This window comes from Bubalus bubalis, chromosome 15 (genome assembly GCF_019923935.1).
Source record: "Bubalus bubalis isolate 160015118507 breed Murrah chromosome 15, NDDB_SH_1, whole genome shotgun sequence".
In the NCBI taxonomy this organism is placed as follows: Eukaryota; Metazoa; Chordata; class Mammalia; order Artiodactyla; family Bovidae; genus Bubalus; species Bubalus bubalis.
In genome coordinates, this window is record NC_059171.1 from 47,334,452 (window position 1) to 47,351,437 (window position 16,986).

Below are 16,986 nucleotides of genomic sequence, written 5' to 3' on the forward strand. Positions count from 1 at the left end.
ATCATGCCATCTCACTTTTAATGAGCACATTTTTAAAGGAAATAATACTATAAGAAAATATTACAAATTTGAAAACATGTTCGCATCTTCTCCTTAATTCTTTAATAAGCTTGATAGCCCTATAATTTTTATTTAGTGATCTTAAATATTTAGTATAACTTTGTACATATATGAAAACATAGCATAAGCACTTTATCTTCTGCTTTAACATGCCATCTTCACATGCTTTTCAGTAAAGATTTTATCCTCTAAATGTTTTATGAATATTCAGCTAAACAGAATGAGATTGAAATAGCTAATGTCTTGCCTTTGCTGAAACTGCTGTAATTCAAGTCTTGGGTTTCAAATACAGGTACTAGAGATATTTTAGAAAAATATCTCTTTTGTTTAGATAATCCCTACAGGATATTGTAACTTTAAATGCATTAAAATATTGTTTCTCTAAGTAAGAAACAATAATTAAAAACAGCATAGGTCTCTACAAGTTGCATCTTATTACAGATCTCAAAAATTGATGTTAAAATTCCTCTTACCTAGTTTGAGATTTGAAATTGTTTTTATTTTTTTTTCCCTATTGGCTTCTATATTTGTGTCATCCTCTTCCTATCAAAACAGAACTGGATATTTAAATATTGACTTATTGACACGTGTTGGCACTGATGCTGTGCTGAGTAGATAGTTTTAAAGTGGAAATGTAAAGATAAATTTGTCCAGCTGTATTTTAATTCCTTAACTTGTATTCCCCAAACTGTCTAACAGAATGAGGCAGATTTCAAAAACTCCCTTTGTTCTTCATCTCCTGTGCCGTAGCCATGGGTAATCTGCAACCTTTTCTTTTGCGAGGAAGCATCGTGTGGGAAAGCAGGGCGATCCTCAGGTCACAAGGTGCACCCCAGACAGACATGACAGGTCCTGCTGCTGAGAGCCAGAGGAACAGAGCCGCAAACCCCACATCCTTCTTTCCAGGTGGCCCGTGCCACAGGCATGCCTCCAGTCCACAGTGACAGGCACGGGGACACAGCAGTGCTGTGACTTTTCGTTGCATCCATTTGAAAGTGTAGTGCAGGTTTGGACACAGCTTTAGAAAGCACACTACAAGCACATGACTTAGACTTACTGTTTAGTGAGTCTAAATACACAGCGCGCTAATTGAACAGCCTCTTTTATGCAGAGCAAAATATCCCAGTAAAATCCAGGTTTCTGCAAATTTACTAGCGGACAGAATTTCTTTCTTTCCTGTTTTAAGCAAAGTATATCATTGATTTATAGTGTTGTGTTAGTTTCAGGTGTACATCAAAGTGATTCAGTTATACATATATTTTTTTCAGATTCTCTTCCATTATAGGTTGTTGCAAGATATTGAATACAGTTCCCTGTGCTACGCCGTACAGACAGAATTTCTTTAGCACAGAGCTCAAGGAGCTGAATCTAATTGTCAGTGAATTAGGAGCAGGACTCTTCACATCTTTGCCATCAGTTAGTTTGCTTCTGGACCACCCCTCCCCCCTCCATAGAACTTCCAAGTCACAGAAAATCTCTAGGGTTGACCCATCTTACCTTATTTTTTCAACAAAATTATGCAGCTCTCTAGGCAGTTGGGAGTTATTTCCAAAAGCCGCATGGAAATCACTCCCTTAAAAACCTGTCACTCAAATACTGGTCACCCTGTAATGCCATCTGTACAATTTGGATTTTTGATTAGAAAGAGGGTAGTGTGAGCAGAGCCACGGGGAGAATCTTTTGTTTTTTCTTTTAATTTTTCAAAGCACTGTTGATCACTTGCCTTCCAGACAACTGATGTGAGTGTGTGCCGTGTGTGGTGGTTGCTTCAGTTGTGTCCGACTCTGTGTGACCCCCTGGACTGTGACCCCATGGAGCCCACCAGGCTCCTCTGTCCATGGAACTCTCCAGGCAAGAATGCTGGAGTGGGTTGCCATTTCCTCCTCTGGGGGATCTTCCCGACCCAGGGATTGAACCCACATCTCTTATGTCTCCTGCATTAGCAGGCAGGTTCTTTACCACTAGCACCACCTGGGAAGCCCATTTGAGTGAGTTGTCTCTAAAAGCACTAGAAATACTCCTGTACTCCATATATTACAGTTTTCATATTTAGGAATAAAAGGAAAACGTTCTGGTAACTTGCAGATGTCTAAGGTGTCAAGCTAGTTATCTTATTGTTTGGTGGAGAGGTCAGAGCAGTGGATGTAACTGCTTGATGACAGAAGGGGACAGAGAACCCAGCCACCGTGTCCCTGGCCAACTCCAGCAAGTCTCAGTAGGCTCACTGATGCACGGACACAATGAAAATAGCTCCTTCTCTGGGGATGCTTTTTCTTTCCATTTTTACTTCATAAAGGAAGGTATTGAAACAATTAGTCGGCAGTATGGTGTTCGTTTTCTCATGGTAAATTTGGAAAATGGAGCAAATATCGCTTCAGTCAGCAGAATCAGGGCTTATATAACTCAACTTCTCCCAAGACATGTTTGTAACATTTTTATATTGTTCCCTTTCATAACGTGCAGACTGCCTCCAAGTCTTCAAGTCTGTTTATGCAAAGCCTGCAGGTTTACTTGGAGTTTATGTTTCTAGTGTCAGGTTCAGGGGTGTAAACGCCTCAGCATCCTGACTGTGATGTCACTGTGTTTGGCACACAGAATAAGACCCATTGTAACTGTCTTAATTCTTTTCATTAATTTTCCTAAATGAATGTGAATGACATGGTGTGTTTTTACATAATTATGGCACAAGTGAGAGGCTTGAGGGAAAAGTCCAACCACTACGGTATCAAAGCAGAATAAATATTTGCAGAAAAATTCTGCCATAACTTAATATTTTGCATATGAGCCCCTGTACAAAATCTGAGTTATTCCCGGAGCTCAGTCCAAAAGAACATGTCTGTGGCCCAGCCCTGGAAGGCCAGAGATGATGATGGATCGGAAAAAGGTCAGCTTGAGTTGCAGTGCCAAGAATAATGACAGAAAGAACCAAAAAGGCAGAATAACAGTGCAACCAGAGTTCTGAGGGAGACCATGCCTTTGCTGCGTGGCCGTGAGATAGGACCCCCTGTGGCTTTCTTCCTGCTCCCAACACTGGACCTGGTATTCAGCTGCTTCATGGGTTGGCAGTTTTCCCCAGCCATGTATGTCAGCATTTTATAATCCAGCCCCACAAGTGCTGAGATGTCTGTAAGCTGAGGGCCCAGAGTCACTGAAGCTTGCCGATTTTATTGATTTTACTGCTTTGTGAGAAGCACAAGCCATGGAACATAAAGGGAAGCCAGACAAGGCTGAACTTTGGGCGTTGGGTTTGTGGTGTTTATCTGAAGGATGCTTGCTCATAGGAGCCATTTCAGGTACAACAGAGCCTGCAGGCCAGTGCCTGTGGACTCAGCATCATGCTTCCCTGGTCGTTGCCACCTGCCCTCATTCAACTCTACTGTGACTGTGACCGAGTCCTTGTTTCTAGGCTTCGAGCCTTCTAGTAGGACATGTGACAAAGTCATGCTAATACCTAGGCTCTCATCTACCCTTGTGCTCTGTCCCCTCCACCCTTGTAAAGACCGAGTTTCCATGATGGCTTTCCTCCTGGGATAATTTCTCTCTGAAGTGCCAATCATTTGGAGGCCAGGTGGAGAGATGAAGGGGTGGGGCTTGAACTGCAGGATGGAACTTGAACCTCCGAGCTCTGGGCCAGAAGAGGGGCGGTGGTGACAAATGCTGGACCCCCAGGTGGGCATGGGGCAGACAGAGGTGAGGATACATCCTAGAGCAAGAATTCCATAAACATTAAACAACTGACAAGCCACCAGGGGCCTAGGTTGTGGAGTGGGCCGTTGTCTAAATTGTGCAAAATCCAGGGATCCTCGGGAGAAATAGTGCTTGGGGATCAAAGGCCTGTATAGTGTCTCAGCACTGAGGTTACTTAGCTTTTCTGAGTCTTCATTTATTTGCAGCCGTAAAATAGGCTGTAACATTAAATACTATTTTGTGTTCAACATAAGTAAGTATCAGTAATTCAGCTCAACAAGAAATAGGAGTCTGTGTGAGTAGGAGCAACCATGGGCCTGCCTCTGCTGGTGTGCTAAGTCACTTCAGTCATGTCTGACTCTTTGTGACCCTATGGACTAGCCCGCCAGGCTCTTCTGTCCATGGGATCCTCCAGGCAAGAATACTGGAGTGGGTTGCCATGCCCTTCTCCAGGGAATCTTCCCAACCCAGGGAACAAAATCGCCTCTCATGTCTCCTCCAAAACCCGTGGAGTTCTTTACCACCACACAAATATAGAAAACAGCTCTTTTGGAGTTGTTAGCCATCCCTTCAAGGGAAGGAAAAATCCATTCTTCACGGGATATAGACTGTCAAGATAGGATACCTTCGTAATCCAGTGTCAGTGGGTGGTGTATTCCTGGTGCTTTAGGACTTTTGGAAAGGGAGGGACTGAGCTCAGTGTGGGAACAGTGGGCCCAATATGTTAGCAATGTCTAATTCAGTAATAATTATGAAATTTACCTAGTAAGGATAAACCACAACTTTGCCTAGCACTGGCTTGACTCTTAGAAGCTCTTTGAGGGATGTGGGTATATGTTAAAACTGGTTAAATAAAAATGTTAATTATATACTCCTGTAGTATTGACATGACATGATGTAAACCTTTATACAAAAACATTGATTTTGACATCCCTTTGGAAAGCTGTGAACAACAAATAGTTCTCTGCTTATCTCTTGATCCCTTTCCAGGCCCACATCAGTTCTCATATCTGTAGTTTGGGGGTTGAAAGAAACTGTTTAAGATCTTTCCTTCCTACCTCTGAGACCTGTTGCAGAGTCCAGAGTCCCTTTGCATCTGTGGGGTATTTTCTAGAGAGAAGGATGGCTGGCCTCCAAAAGGTCACCTTCCCCACCCTCATACTACAGCCATTCAGAAGTAGAGGACCAGCATTGACAGTCCCTGTCACCTGCTGGTCCATGCAACTCTTCCCCTTCGGCCTCAGGGCGTTTACACTTGCTCTCTCCTTGGCCTGCAAAGCTGTTTCCCTAGACACTCCCACAGCGTTGCATATTCCCCTTGCCTGCCGTATTGCTTCTCCTTAGCACTTGTACAGATTGTACATGTTGCATGTTTTCTTGTTTGGATGTCTCTCCCAACTGGAATGTTAGTTCCAAGATGGTAAGGATTTTTTGTGTTAAGTGGTGTGTCATTAGCATCTACAGCAATACCCAGAACAGGTATTCCTTGATAAATAATCAGACACAATAATAAATAAATGATCACCTTTTTAACCCAAAGCACCCATTAGCCAATTTGGATCCATGTTGAATGCAAAGTCTATCAGGAGACAAGGAAATGATTACTGCACACACCTACATGAGACCACAAGCCTGACACCCATGTGTGTTTGGGGTCCCTTAGGTATCTTCAAGCCTGAGCAGGCCAGAATAATGCATGACCAATTAATTAATTAACACTAAATTGGTTGAACTGGCCATGGGAGGCCCCTATGTGGATGCTACCCCAAGACTTGGATTCGGTAATGGCTTGAATTCCTTAAAATCTTATTGCATACTTTTTGGAAATTTATTTCAATTACATTTTCAGCACATTCAATCTTTTGGGAATAAAAATGTATTTTCTCATGAAATTATGTATATTCTGCACTCTGTATATTAAGCATCTAATTAGGGTTTGTAGGCATAGACTTTGGCACCTGAAAATATAGAAGGCTTCCATTACCGTCTTCTGTGTCTATAGACTCTTGCAGTGGGGCTTTAAACTTGGTTGCTGCTGCTGTTTCATTGGTTTCATTTCTTCTCCTGTCCCTCTGTTCATTACCTAATTGTCTGGGTTCAGAATAGATTTGCGAATGAAAAGCAACCAAATTCAGAAAGCAAAAATGGAAACCTCAAATTAGGCTCTTAGGAAAACAGGCAAAAAGCTGGATGGCTTCTGAAAGGTGAAGGAAGGGAAGCCTTATCGCCATGGAGGAGACAATTTCAGGATATCAGAATGCAGGGAACTGCAGTTTTCTAATTTAACAGTAAGTACACTGAGTACAAGTTCACACATTACAGGGCTCAGCTGAGAAATGAAATGATATTTCAGTATCTTAATAGTCTCCATTCTTTGAGGAATTAGTTTTGTATGGGTAAGCATCAAAATAGTAGTATTATGGTTTCTCATTAAAAAAAATTTTTTTAAATACACAGCTTATTTTCCAAGACATTTATGCCATTATTTGTAAACTCATAATAGTGACTTATCATCTTTCGTATTGTTGTTCAGCCGCCAAGTCATGTTATCAATTGCAAGTTTGTGCAACAGACTACTTGTCTATTGTTAAGTAAACGGAGAGCTCATTCCAAAAACATATTTTACATAGACACTTTAATGATGTTTTAATTTCTAAAAGCGCCAACTAGGCCCTTTAAAAATGCTCTTGATTTCTTAATCTATTTTAAAATTAATTTTTGTTGGCGTATAGTTGCTTTACAGTGTTGTATTAGTTTCTGCTGTACAGCAAAGTGAATCAGGAATATGTATATCTCCTCTGCTTTTGGATTTCCTTCCTATTTAGGTCACCACAGAGCACTGAAGTAGAGTTCCCTGAGTACATTCTCATTAGTTATCTCATTTGATTAAAATCATTCTACAGAAATTCTCTGGCTAAGGTATATGTATGGCTGATTCCTCTTGCTGTCCGCCTGAGACTATCAAAACATTGTTAATCGATTATACTCCAATAGAGAATAAGTTTAAAAAGAAATTCTCCTGCTAAACAGCAGGGTTTTGTGGTTGCTGTCACACCAAACTTTGCTTTAATCAGATCATTGTGAAGTGAGTTTGGTTTTCTGCAGGTAAAAAGGCTGGGAGCAGTTGACCCTTAATTAGAGTAAACCAAGATACTGAACAGTACTTCAAATGAGGGCCCAGCCTGGGAACAAAAAGCCTTAAGGAAAGCTGGCAGGAGAAAACAAATACAGGATTCAGGCAGACAATAGCCGTGATAGAGTCACCAACAGTCATTAGAAGATAAGGCTGCTCTGTTAGTAATGGAGATTTACAACTGCATTAGCTTAAGAAAAGCCTCTTAACACCCTGTTTTTCCAAAGCATTCTTCCCACCCCTAGAATTAACCGGGTAACTTTGGGTCAGCTTTGATTTCTTAAATTCAATTCTTTTACACACATCTTTTCCTCTTCCATTTCCTCAACTTCCTCCCTCTCTCTGTTCTTTCTCCCCAGAGAGAAAAACCCTGCATTAACAGCACTGAGGCTTTGGGGGGTTCTGTTTGTTTGCGGGAGTACCCTTTTTCGAATTTGTTTGTGTTTTAACTAACCACACACCCTAGCAGAGTCGTGTACCAACAGCATTTTTGTATTTCTGTCTAGATGAATGGCTAGATGGTAGAAAGTCACGATTCAGTAATTCTTTAAACCCAGAATAAGTACGTTGTTGAAAAAACACAACTATCATTCATCTTTCACCCTCCGAATTATGTATAATAACTCAAAGAAATTTCCCATCGTGTTTTGCAGGAATGACCTGTTTTTAAAATGTTAAATTCACAGTCCTGCCTGCGAGGCCTCCTAGACTTTTATTCCTTTTTTTTTTTTTTTCTTATCTGGGGTTATGGACCTCAGGAGAGCAGGGAAGGGTTACAAGGTCAAAGCCTTTTCCTCCTTGGAACTTGCGGCTTGCTGGGAGAGGGTTGCCTGGAAAATAGATGCTTTAGAAGGAAGAGGTTGGGGTCAGGATTTTAATTCTGTTAAGCAACAGCTGGTTTGAGTTTCTTTCCACTTCTATCTCCTGCTCCTTTCCTCACAAATCCGTGGAGAGAAAGAATTTGTGCAGAAGGAACCGGCAACATAAAAATCCACCTTCTATTCCTAGGGTGCTTTATCTCTGGCATCTTTGTTACACATTGAACGTCAAGCACTAGAGGGATAGGATAGATTTTATGAGGTGAACTCTATGGGAAGGATGACTAGAGCTTTAGTCCAAAGAACCTTTTAAAATACAAGATACATGCCTGCCGATTTCTCATAAGATTTTTTTCACTAAAACTTTTAATGGAAATAAGTGTCAGAAAGGCCACTCTGGTATTTGGAGGCTGACTGCCAAGAGAAGAATCATGGCTAAAATATTAAAACATGCCAAGTGCGTATTACTTGTTTCTGGACTAGAGACCATGTCTGTCTCCAAATTATAGTTTGCCTTCATTTGTTCAGCAAATGTTTATTGAGTGTTGCTCTTCCCACAAAGATGCCGGAGGCCAGGGCACAGCAGTAAGATGTAGGAGTGCTTACATGTGAACAGGTGTATCAGTGTGAACCCATCCAACTGGGCTTTAACCCACAATTACACCCCCTATTCTAAACAGTTTATGCATGGTGCGGGATTTTAAAATCAGGTCTGTTCCAATCATTTTATAATCAACTCATAAATCCACTATTTAAAATGAATATGTAATAACAGAAAAACAGTAAAAAAAAAAAAAAAAAGTTTTTTGAAAACAGTAAAAGAAAAAAAAACACATCATGGTAATTTTTTTTAGATTGGGAAGTCTCCCATGCTTTTTTCCTACACACACACACACACACACACACACACACACACGTGCGCGCACAAGCAAAATAAAACTCACATCTCTCAAATCAATGGCAAACTAGTAACAGATTTTCTGGTCTGGGCTCCACGCTGGCCTCAGGCTGTGTTGGTGTGTGGCTCAACAGCAATCAAAGGTCATAATTTCATTGGCAGTTAGCATCAGGTTTAATTTTTCTAGCATGTTAGATTTACCGAAATGTCTGGTTTCAGTTACACTTCGGCATTGACTGAATCAGCTCAGAGCAGTGCGATGTCTTCAGGTACCTGAGGTTTATGGAACACATATGCTAATTGTTTTCAATCACTTTCCTTTCTAAACACAAAAATGTGTTTTCTGAACCTGAGTAACAGTAGTCCGTATTGACATTGCTCCTTTCTTACATTGAAAAAGGACCCAAAGTAGGTAAAAATGTCAATTTAACAAGACTGCCACCTACTGATTGATGTGGTTGGCTAACACTACCAATTTCAGTGTTTGGTTGTTGTTGTTTTTTTTAAATAGCTGTGTATGGTTTTTCCCCCCCAAAAAAGTAGATGCTTTTTCAAAATTAACATGTATCAATTTTAATTGTGTTTTAGGAATGTGACCAAGTTCATATAGACGATGTCTCTTCCGATGACAATGGACAAGACCTAAGGTGAGCCCATGATCGGGATGTTATGGTTTAATTGCTCAGCTCATTAAGATGAACTTTCTCTTTGGTTAACTTTGGGCTTTTCTTGCATCTAAATAGCACATATAACTTTGGAACAGATGGCTTTCCTGCTGCAGCAACCAGTGCTAATTTATGCTTGGCAACCGGTGTGCGGGGCGGTGTAGACTGGATGAGAAAGTTGGCCTTCCGCTACAGACGAGTAAAAGAGATCTACAATACCTACAAAAATAATGTTGGAGGCAAGTGACTATCACCAGTAGCTTGCTGGGTTGGTTAAGACAGTCTCAATAAAATACTCAGAGCATCACACATTTACATCACATTTTTGGGGGTAGAACAGCTTTTGCTGAGAGTAGTTTCATCTAACCAGTGATTATTCTGCTGTGATTGAGTGAGAAAAGTAATAGACTTAGAGCCAGCTGTCCTGGACAGTGGTGTGAGTTAGTAAACTTACTGGAGTACGTTTCTTGACTTCTTGCCTAAAGGACTTAAGATGAATCATAAAGCATCCTTCGCAGGTAGATGTTTGTATTAGTTCATCTTTTGATTGTGTTTCAAAAAGACTTTGGTACGAAAAGGAATATATTGACCTCCCTGGTGGCTCAGATGATAAAGAATCTACCTGCAATGCAAGAGACCTGGGTTCAATCCCTGGGTTGGGAACATCCCCTGGAGACGGGAATGGCAGCCCACTCCAGTATTCTGGCCTGGAGAGTTCCATGGACAGAGGAGACTGGCGGGCTGCTATAGTCCATGGGGTTGCAGAGAGTCAGACACGACTGAGCAACTAACACACAATGAAAAGTTTAAGGGTGGGTGTTGGTTTCTAGCCTGGCTAAATTCAGATGCCCTGGTGATGCAATCAGTCATCCTTGGCCTGTGATTTCCTTTGGGGTCAGTCCTTCCTGAAAGGTGGCAAAAGTGACCACCAGTAGACCCAGGCTTCTATTCAACCAGTCCAGCACCTCCATGGGGTGGAGAAACATCTTTCCCAATAGCTTCAACAAAAAAGTTCCAGATACTTTCAGTGGCCAAGACAAGGTCATATGCCTATTCTGGGAGCCAGAGGATAGTGTTGTGTCTCTGCCCAAATTATTTAGTTGGAGGAATAGGGGTGAGTAGGCTCCCTCAATAGAAGAGAGGACTTCTATAACTAGAAAAAGGGATGTCGGGAATGCAGAAACAATAGATGTCCCCTACAGTACTAAATATTTGTTGAATGGTATGTGAAAAAATTGCTTAGTACACGTAAAGCTTGAGGGAGGTATTAGAGTAGTTTTAAATGTTTATTGTTTATAAAGTTGGCAAAACTCGTTGGTAAGGAAGTAGTTCCTTTGCTTTTAAATCCACAGGTCTGCTTGGTCCAGCCAAGAGGGAAGCCTGGTTGCAGCTAAGGGCTGAAATTGAAGCCCTGACAGACTCCTGGTTGACACTGGCTCTGAAAGCCCTCACGCTCATTCACTCCCGGTAAGTTGTCCCCAGGTCACTTCGTAGGGCCTCTGCCTGAAGACAGGCTTTGCTTGTTCGTTGTGGAGACTTATTTTTCAACTGTCTTTTTTTTCTTTCTGATCTCATAGAACGAACTGTGTGAATATTTTAGTAACAACTACTCAGCTTATCCCAGCATTGGCGAAAGTCTTGCTATATGGTTTAGGAATTGTATTTCCAATAGAAAATATTTACAGTGCAACTAAAATAGGTAAGCTACTTTTTAATCATTTATATAACAGTCAACCTTTTGCTTTCAGGCTAGTAAAAACAAAAGGCGATAAATAGGATTTTATTTACAGGATTCTAAATGTCAGAAAACTAGAATAATGTTTAAACCAATTTTATTGTCAAAATGGCCTTTAGATGTGAAGAGAAATAGAAAGCATAATCCATGTAGCTAAACTCAGAAATTTTTACTTCACTGGCTGACATTAAAACTTATGCATTTTACTACAGTCAACTTAGCATCATTTTTAGATTATTATCTTATTTTTATTCTCTTAGGTAGCATCAACAAAAATTATAAGCTAAAACAAGTAGTTATATGGAAACATACAAAGCAGAAATAACTAATAGCAGCTTTAATTAGGCAACTCCAATATATTATTATTACTGGAACTATTTTTTTTTTGCTTTAATTTAACATGTGTAAATGATTAAGTTCTCATTTTTGTTATGGGGATCAAAAAATTAGATTCTTGCAAAAAGAAAATGTAGTTAGAAAAGATTACTGTGAAATTTACTTAAAATATCAAGCAAGACAAAACAAAAGTAGGAATTAAAAGAAGACATGGCTCTTGTTCTTAGGGAATTCACTAACAGAGGAAACAGACAACAAAATAACTATAGTATGACAAAGTATTCAGTGGTATATAAATGAACATTTATCAAGTATTTACTAGGTGCCCAGAATCGTACTAAACATTTTACATATTAAAGTCCATCTTTGCAATCTTTTCATTTTACAACTGAGGAAGCTAAATCTCAGAGATATAAGTCAGTCAGTTTAAGTTAATAGCTAGTATAGTTGAGGGTTAGAGTAGATCTCTGAGCCTAAGGTCCAGCAGACCATTCCACACGCCGAGGGATCCTACCAGTAAGTGCCCAAGTGTGCACTTCATTGGGGGAGCATTCAGTCCCACTCAGGAGGAGGCAGAAGGGCAAGTGTCAGTGAAAGTTAAAGGGAAGGTATGACATTTGAGCTGGGTATAGAAGGGTATATAAGAGTTTATTTATAGGCAGTTCTTATAGGCAGATGGCTAGTGAGAACAAAGCAACAGAGAAATTAAAATGTATTCCCTGCTGAGGGACTTGTGAGTTTTCCTGGGTGATTAATATGCAGTATTCATGGGTAGCTGGCAAGGTAGATTTGGGTTTTAAGTGGCCTTATATGTTGCTATGATGAGGTTAATGTTATATAATTGAGTCCTAGGGACAGAGGATGAGTGTCCTGGTAAGTGGGAAGAAGGTTGTTTCTGGCTAAAGAAAAAGGGGCAAAACAGACTATCTCTGATTTGTTCTTCTCTTCAAAGAATTTACTAAACCATCACTAAAAAATTATGTGTTTAGTTATTTGTTCCTAGTCTCCTTGATAACTGTGTCTGTCTGTATCATTCATCATTGTAGCCATAGGGCCTAGCACATAGTAGGTACTCAATGTTGAATGAAATGGATGAATATATGGTTGTTTATTCAGAAGAAGGCTGACAATAGAGGGTTTCTTTTAGGCAACTGGATCAGTATTGACACTATTAGCTGATGGGGAAATCAGGTTTCATGACAAAAATAAGAGTTTGATCCTACTTATGTGACTTTGAAGAACCTGTAGGATATTCAAATAACCCTATAAAGTTGGAAATAGTTGGAGTTTGAGAATGACTGCTGCCTCCTGAGAAAGGCCAAGAACAAAAAACTAGAAGACCCTTAAAAAACAAAGAATTCCTAGTAGCCTGATATACCCAGAATTTTTACATGTTCTCACATAAATTAGTAATCAATTTCCATTAACTCAGGTCTTTATCTGTATCAGTTAAGAGAAATCATGTTTTGTGAACAGGGATCCAAGATAAGGTTTTATTGGCACATGAAAGAAAGAACATATTCCAAATAAGCATATAATATACGAGAGATAGTACTTAACTTCCTAGAAGGAAAGGAATAGCAGCATATTACATGTTCTGCAAGTTGAAGTTTAATCTCAAATAATCTGAAAATGTGAGGATAATAGGAAATTATAATAACAATCGTGAGGATAATAGGAAATTATAATAACAATCAAGAAAGTATTTTTAATGGACATATTGTTTGCAATATTGGAATTTTTTTCAATATAGAATAAAAATTCAATTTAAATACTGTACAGTGGTAGAAATGATCTCAAAACCAGTGGTAGAATCATGTTCCTGTGATTTTTTTTTTTTTTAGTAATAAAAATAGAGATTGAAACTCCTGTTAATTACTGCTCATCTTGCCATCAAATGAGATGTAATATGGGGATCAGTGCAGAAAAACCAGGGATGTTTTCCTGTAGGCAAAATGGCAAAATCAGAGAAGGAAAGGGACTGGTCTGTCATTCAGCAGAGAGCTGTGATGTTCTTTCAGACAAAATGGATTCATCAAAATCAAAATTCCATGTAAGACCTCAAATTAACCTCTAAATGTGAGCTTCAGTTTATTAATTCTTATTGTGTATTCACAATGAACCTTATTAGAAAGATAGTATTTGGGTGAGAATTTGTCCATCACAGCTTTATTTTAAAGTCACATTGAGTTTACCTTCCTTTTCCCATGAAGAGGAAACTTTACAAAAACATGCAAACATTTTGCTCTTTCATGACATCCAAGTGTTCGGTTGTATATGTTTTTGCAGTGAAAACCAGCCTTTGTATTTGTTTCTCAAAGTGATTTAATATTTCACAGGTTAGTGAGCAACTACAGAAGCATTGAAATGACATCTTTGAATAAGGCTGGCTCCATTTCATTCTGTCAGATGCAAACTAGAGATTTTAGTGCAAAATACAAATATAAAGCAGACATTTGTTTAAGCAAACAAGCAATTTGTTCGTGTGTATATCTGATCCTTATTTGAAAGAGGTACAGGTCCCGCTCAGCCATTCACATCTGAAAACTATAAACTGTCCCATTGTCCATTAAAATGACCTTATTGGCAGCCCTGGACTTGGAACCCCAGTTCCTGTTCTGCGAAGCAACAATGACTGCATTAACCACAGGGATGTGCTGACAGCGTAGCTGCCACTGGAGCCCAAACTGAGTCTTGACATGGGAAAGATAATAGACAGATAAAGGTATCCTGTTACCTTTATCCCGCTTTTCCTCTAGGAAAGTACTTGACTGAACATTAGATGCCTGGGTCAGGCAAGCATGCTCTGGTAAGGCCCCAAATTACATGACATTCATTTTAGAAACAGTTTTCCAAGAATATTTTCAGTCAACACATTTGGCCTTGGAAGTGTCTTTCATTCAAAGAAGTATTCCAACCTGAAAATGAAGGGATAAACTAAGTCCAGTGTTTGATTTCTCTTGCCGTAACAAAACCAATCCTTCAGTTTTGTTCATCCTTCTCAATAGCCTTTCAATCAGATATTAGATTCAGTGTTTGATAGATCATGAAATATTTTTTAAATCAAGTTAAAATATATTGGCAGAATGGCATGATTTTGTTTAGTCTCAGCTCAGAGGGGGCAAAGTACTACTACAAAACAATACTTTTTCTACCAAATTTATACTGTAAATGACTAGATCCTACTTTTTAATAAATGTGTCTTGGAGGAAAAAGTACTAAAACTGTCCATTTCCCAGGGACAGGATACCACATGGGTAATTCATTTACAGTTTTTGCTGTATTGTGCTGTTCTGCATACTCCCCAAATGGAATGTAAAAGCATGCTTTTCCTAGTTCACACAAGTATGATAGAGTTGGATCAGAAGTATAAAGACAGCATTTTATATAAAAAGTTTAAGTCCTAGAGTGCTGACTTACCCAAAGTTTACATTTTTTTACAATTTGCTTTTGTTCATTAGGAAAGGAAAGCTGTTTTGAGAGAATAATTCAGAGGTTTGGAAGAAAAGTGGTGTATGTTGTCATAGGAGATGGTGTGGAAGAGGAACAAGGGGCAAAAAAGGTGAGTGTTCCGCATTGGTGTTTCTTGTGCCCTTTAATTTTTCTTAGTCCTCAAAATTCTGAGCTGGTTCATTTAAACACATTACATTTCTCTGAAACAGATTGTGAATGTGTTCAGAACTGTAAGCACTGATCAAGGGCAGAGTAGAATTAAATCATTATTGAAATAATCTTTTTGAAGAGTGATATTCACAAGCTCAGGGGTCATGGATGGTTCATCTTCACAGAATGTGGACTTGGGGAACAGAAAAGGAGGCTTAGCTCTGCATCTGTCACCTGGAATAGAGACAGCATACATGCCTGCTAACGCCAGCATGCCCCTCTCTGCACCCATGGCAGACATCACCAGGTGATTAAACCTTTGTTACCTAAGCCTGGATGCAGCCTATGAACCTTCTAAACATCAATTCAGAGAACCTTCTAAACATCAGTTCAGAAAGACTCTACCAGCTGATCAGAGCTAGGATGCAAAACTTTTCTTCCCTAGAGTAGAGTACCTTCTTTTGATCACAAGGTCAGTGAATTACCCCTTTGGGGATGCGCAGAAAGGAGGAAGGAAGCAGACCCAACTATTAGGTCCCTTGACCCAGTTTACCCATCATATTTCTATTTTTCTGCATCCCTGCAAGTATAATTCTGTCATTTCCTTTAGCAAAAGCTTTCTCATGAATGTCCTTCATCACATTTTAAAAAGGGGGAAGGAGAGGGGACCACATTCCTTAGCCAGGCATTCAGGGTCTACACCATCTAGTAACAACCTACCTTTCAGTCTCCTCCATTCTTGCATCTTATGCTGTAGACATAAGACATATTGGTCTGCTTACCTTCCTCTGGCCATGCCCAGGACCTCCTCCCTGCTTTCCCCAGGGCCCGAATGTCACTGTCTTCCTCATTTTTCAAAATCCAGTTTATATACCACCTTTTCTGTTTCTCTTGTTTGTAATAACTCAGTTATAAGTAGCACCACTTATTCTATAATTGGAGAAAGCGAAAAAAGTGAAAATATTAGTCACTCAGTCATGTCTGACTCTTTGCAACCCCATGGACTGTAGGCCCACCAGGCTCCTCTGTCTGTGGAGTTCTCCAGGCAAGAATACTGGAGTGGGTAGCCATTCCCTTCTCCAGGGGATCTTCCTGACCCAGGGATCAAATCCAAGTCTCCAGCATTGCAGGAAGACTCTATACCATCTGAGCCACCGGGGAAGTCCTTAATTGGAGAAGCTATGGGAAATAACTTGGATTCTTGAGCCAGACAGCCCTGCGTTTGAATTGCAGCTCTGTCATTTACCAGCTCTGAACAGGTTACTTGACCCTTCTCTCTCTCTATCCATACATAGGGACAGTAGCAGCACCTAGCTCGTTGGGCTGTTTTAAGGTTTAGATTCAGTTAACGCATTATTGACTGTGGGACTTTTGCAGAAACTAGCAACTGTGGTAATTTGTTACATCAGTGAATATTTTGAAACACTCTGGTCAATAACATTCAAGTAACAAGAGAGATATTGATATGTCTCTGGTAAATAAGTTGTTAAGGTATAAGACAGGGTCTGATAACTATGAAGTATGCAATAAGTGGCAGCCATTATTATTAACTATTTGTGTATGTGCCTGACTCAGCAGTTAGGTAGGAATCTTATATTTTGATTGATTTTTGTTTGGCCCTCAGTCTTCATTTCTTTTTCACAACGCCCTAAATCTTGGCACAGTCGTGCTCTAATATTTCTTAAATTGAAGAGCATTAAATATTTTGAGATTAACCAATAGGATAATTTTTTCATCTCTTGCCCACACCCTCACTCATAGAAATGACAGTATATTTCCATAAAGGAGGAAAGCTCTTCTGGAATATTCCAGTATATTCCAGAAATGGCACCACACCATAGATGCAGTATGGCACATGGCCAGCCTCTCTATAGAGTCCAAGAATGGTAAATTCACCTTCAGTAACCCTGAATTCCAGTAAAAGCATAGAAAGTGTAAGTCGCTTAGTTATGTCTGACTCTTTATGACCCCATGGACTGTAGTCTGCCAGGCTCTTCTGTGGAATTCTCCAGGCAAGAATATTGGAGTGGGTTGCTATGACCTTCTCCAGG

At 39.8% G+C, this 16,986-nt stretch overlaps 1 protein-coding gene across 13 annotated transcripts in view; it reads left to right on the plus strand.

Annotated features, from left to right (window-relative positions):
* EYA1 (EYA transcriptional coactivator and phosphatase 1) overlaps window positions 1–16,986 on the plus strand; it is a 187,490-nt gene that overhangs the window by 160,052 nt on the left and 10,452 nt on the right. For 6 of the 13 annotated variants that reach the window (XM_044928697.2, XM_044928693.2, XM_044928695.2 and 3 more), the window contains exons 13-17: window positions 9,185–9,243; window positions 9,340–9,500; window positions 10,614–10,728; window positions 10,839–10,960; window positions 14,794–14,894. In XM_044928697.2, the coding sequence (XP_044784632.2) occupies window positions 9,185–9,243; window positions 9,340–9,500; window positions 10,614–10,728; window positions 10,839–10,960; window positions 14,794–14,894 (558 nt within the window). Of the gene's footprint in view, window positions 1–9,184; window positions 9,244–9,339; window positions 9,501–10,613; window positions 10,729–10,838; window positions 10,961–14,793; window positions 14,895–15,120; window positions 15,243–15,945; window positions 16,883–16,986 lie in introns of those variants that run through there. The other 7 variants (XR_006544957.2, XR_006544955.2, XR_006544956.2 and 4 more) reach the window with 4 other exon arrangements.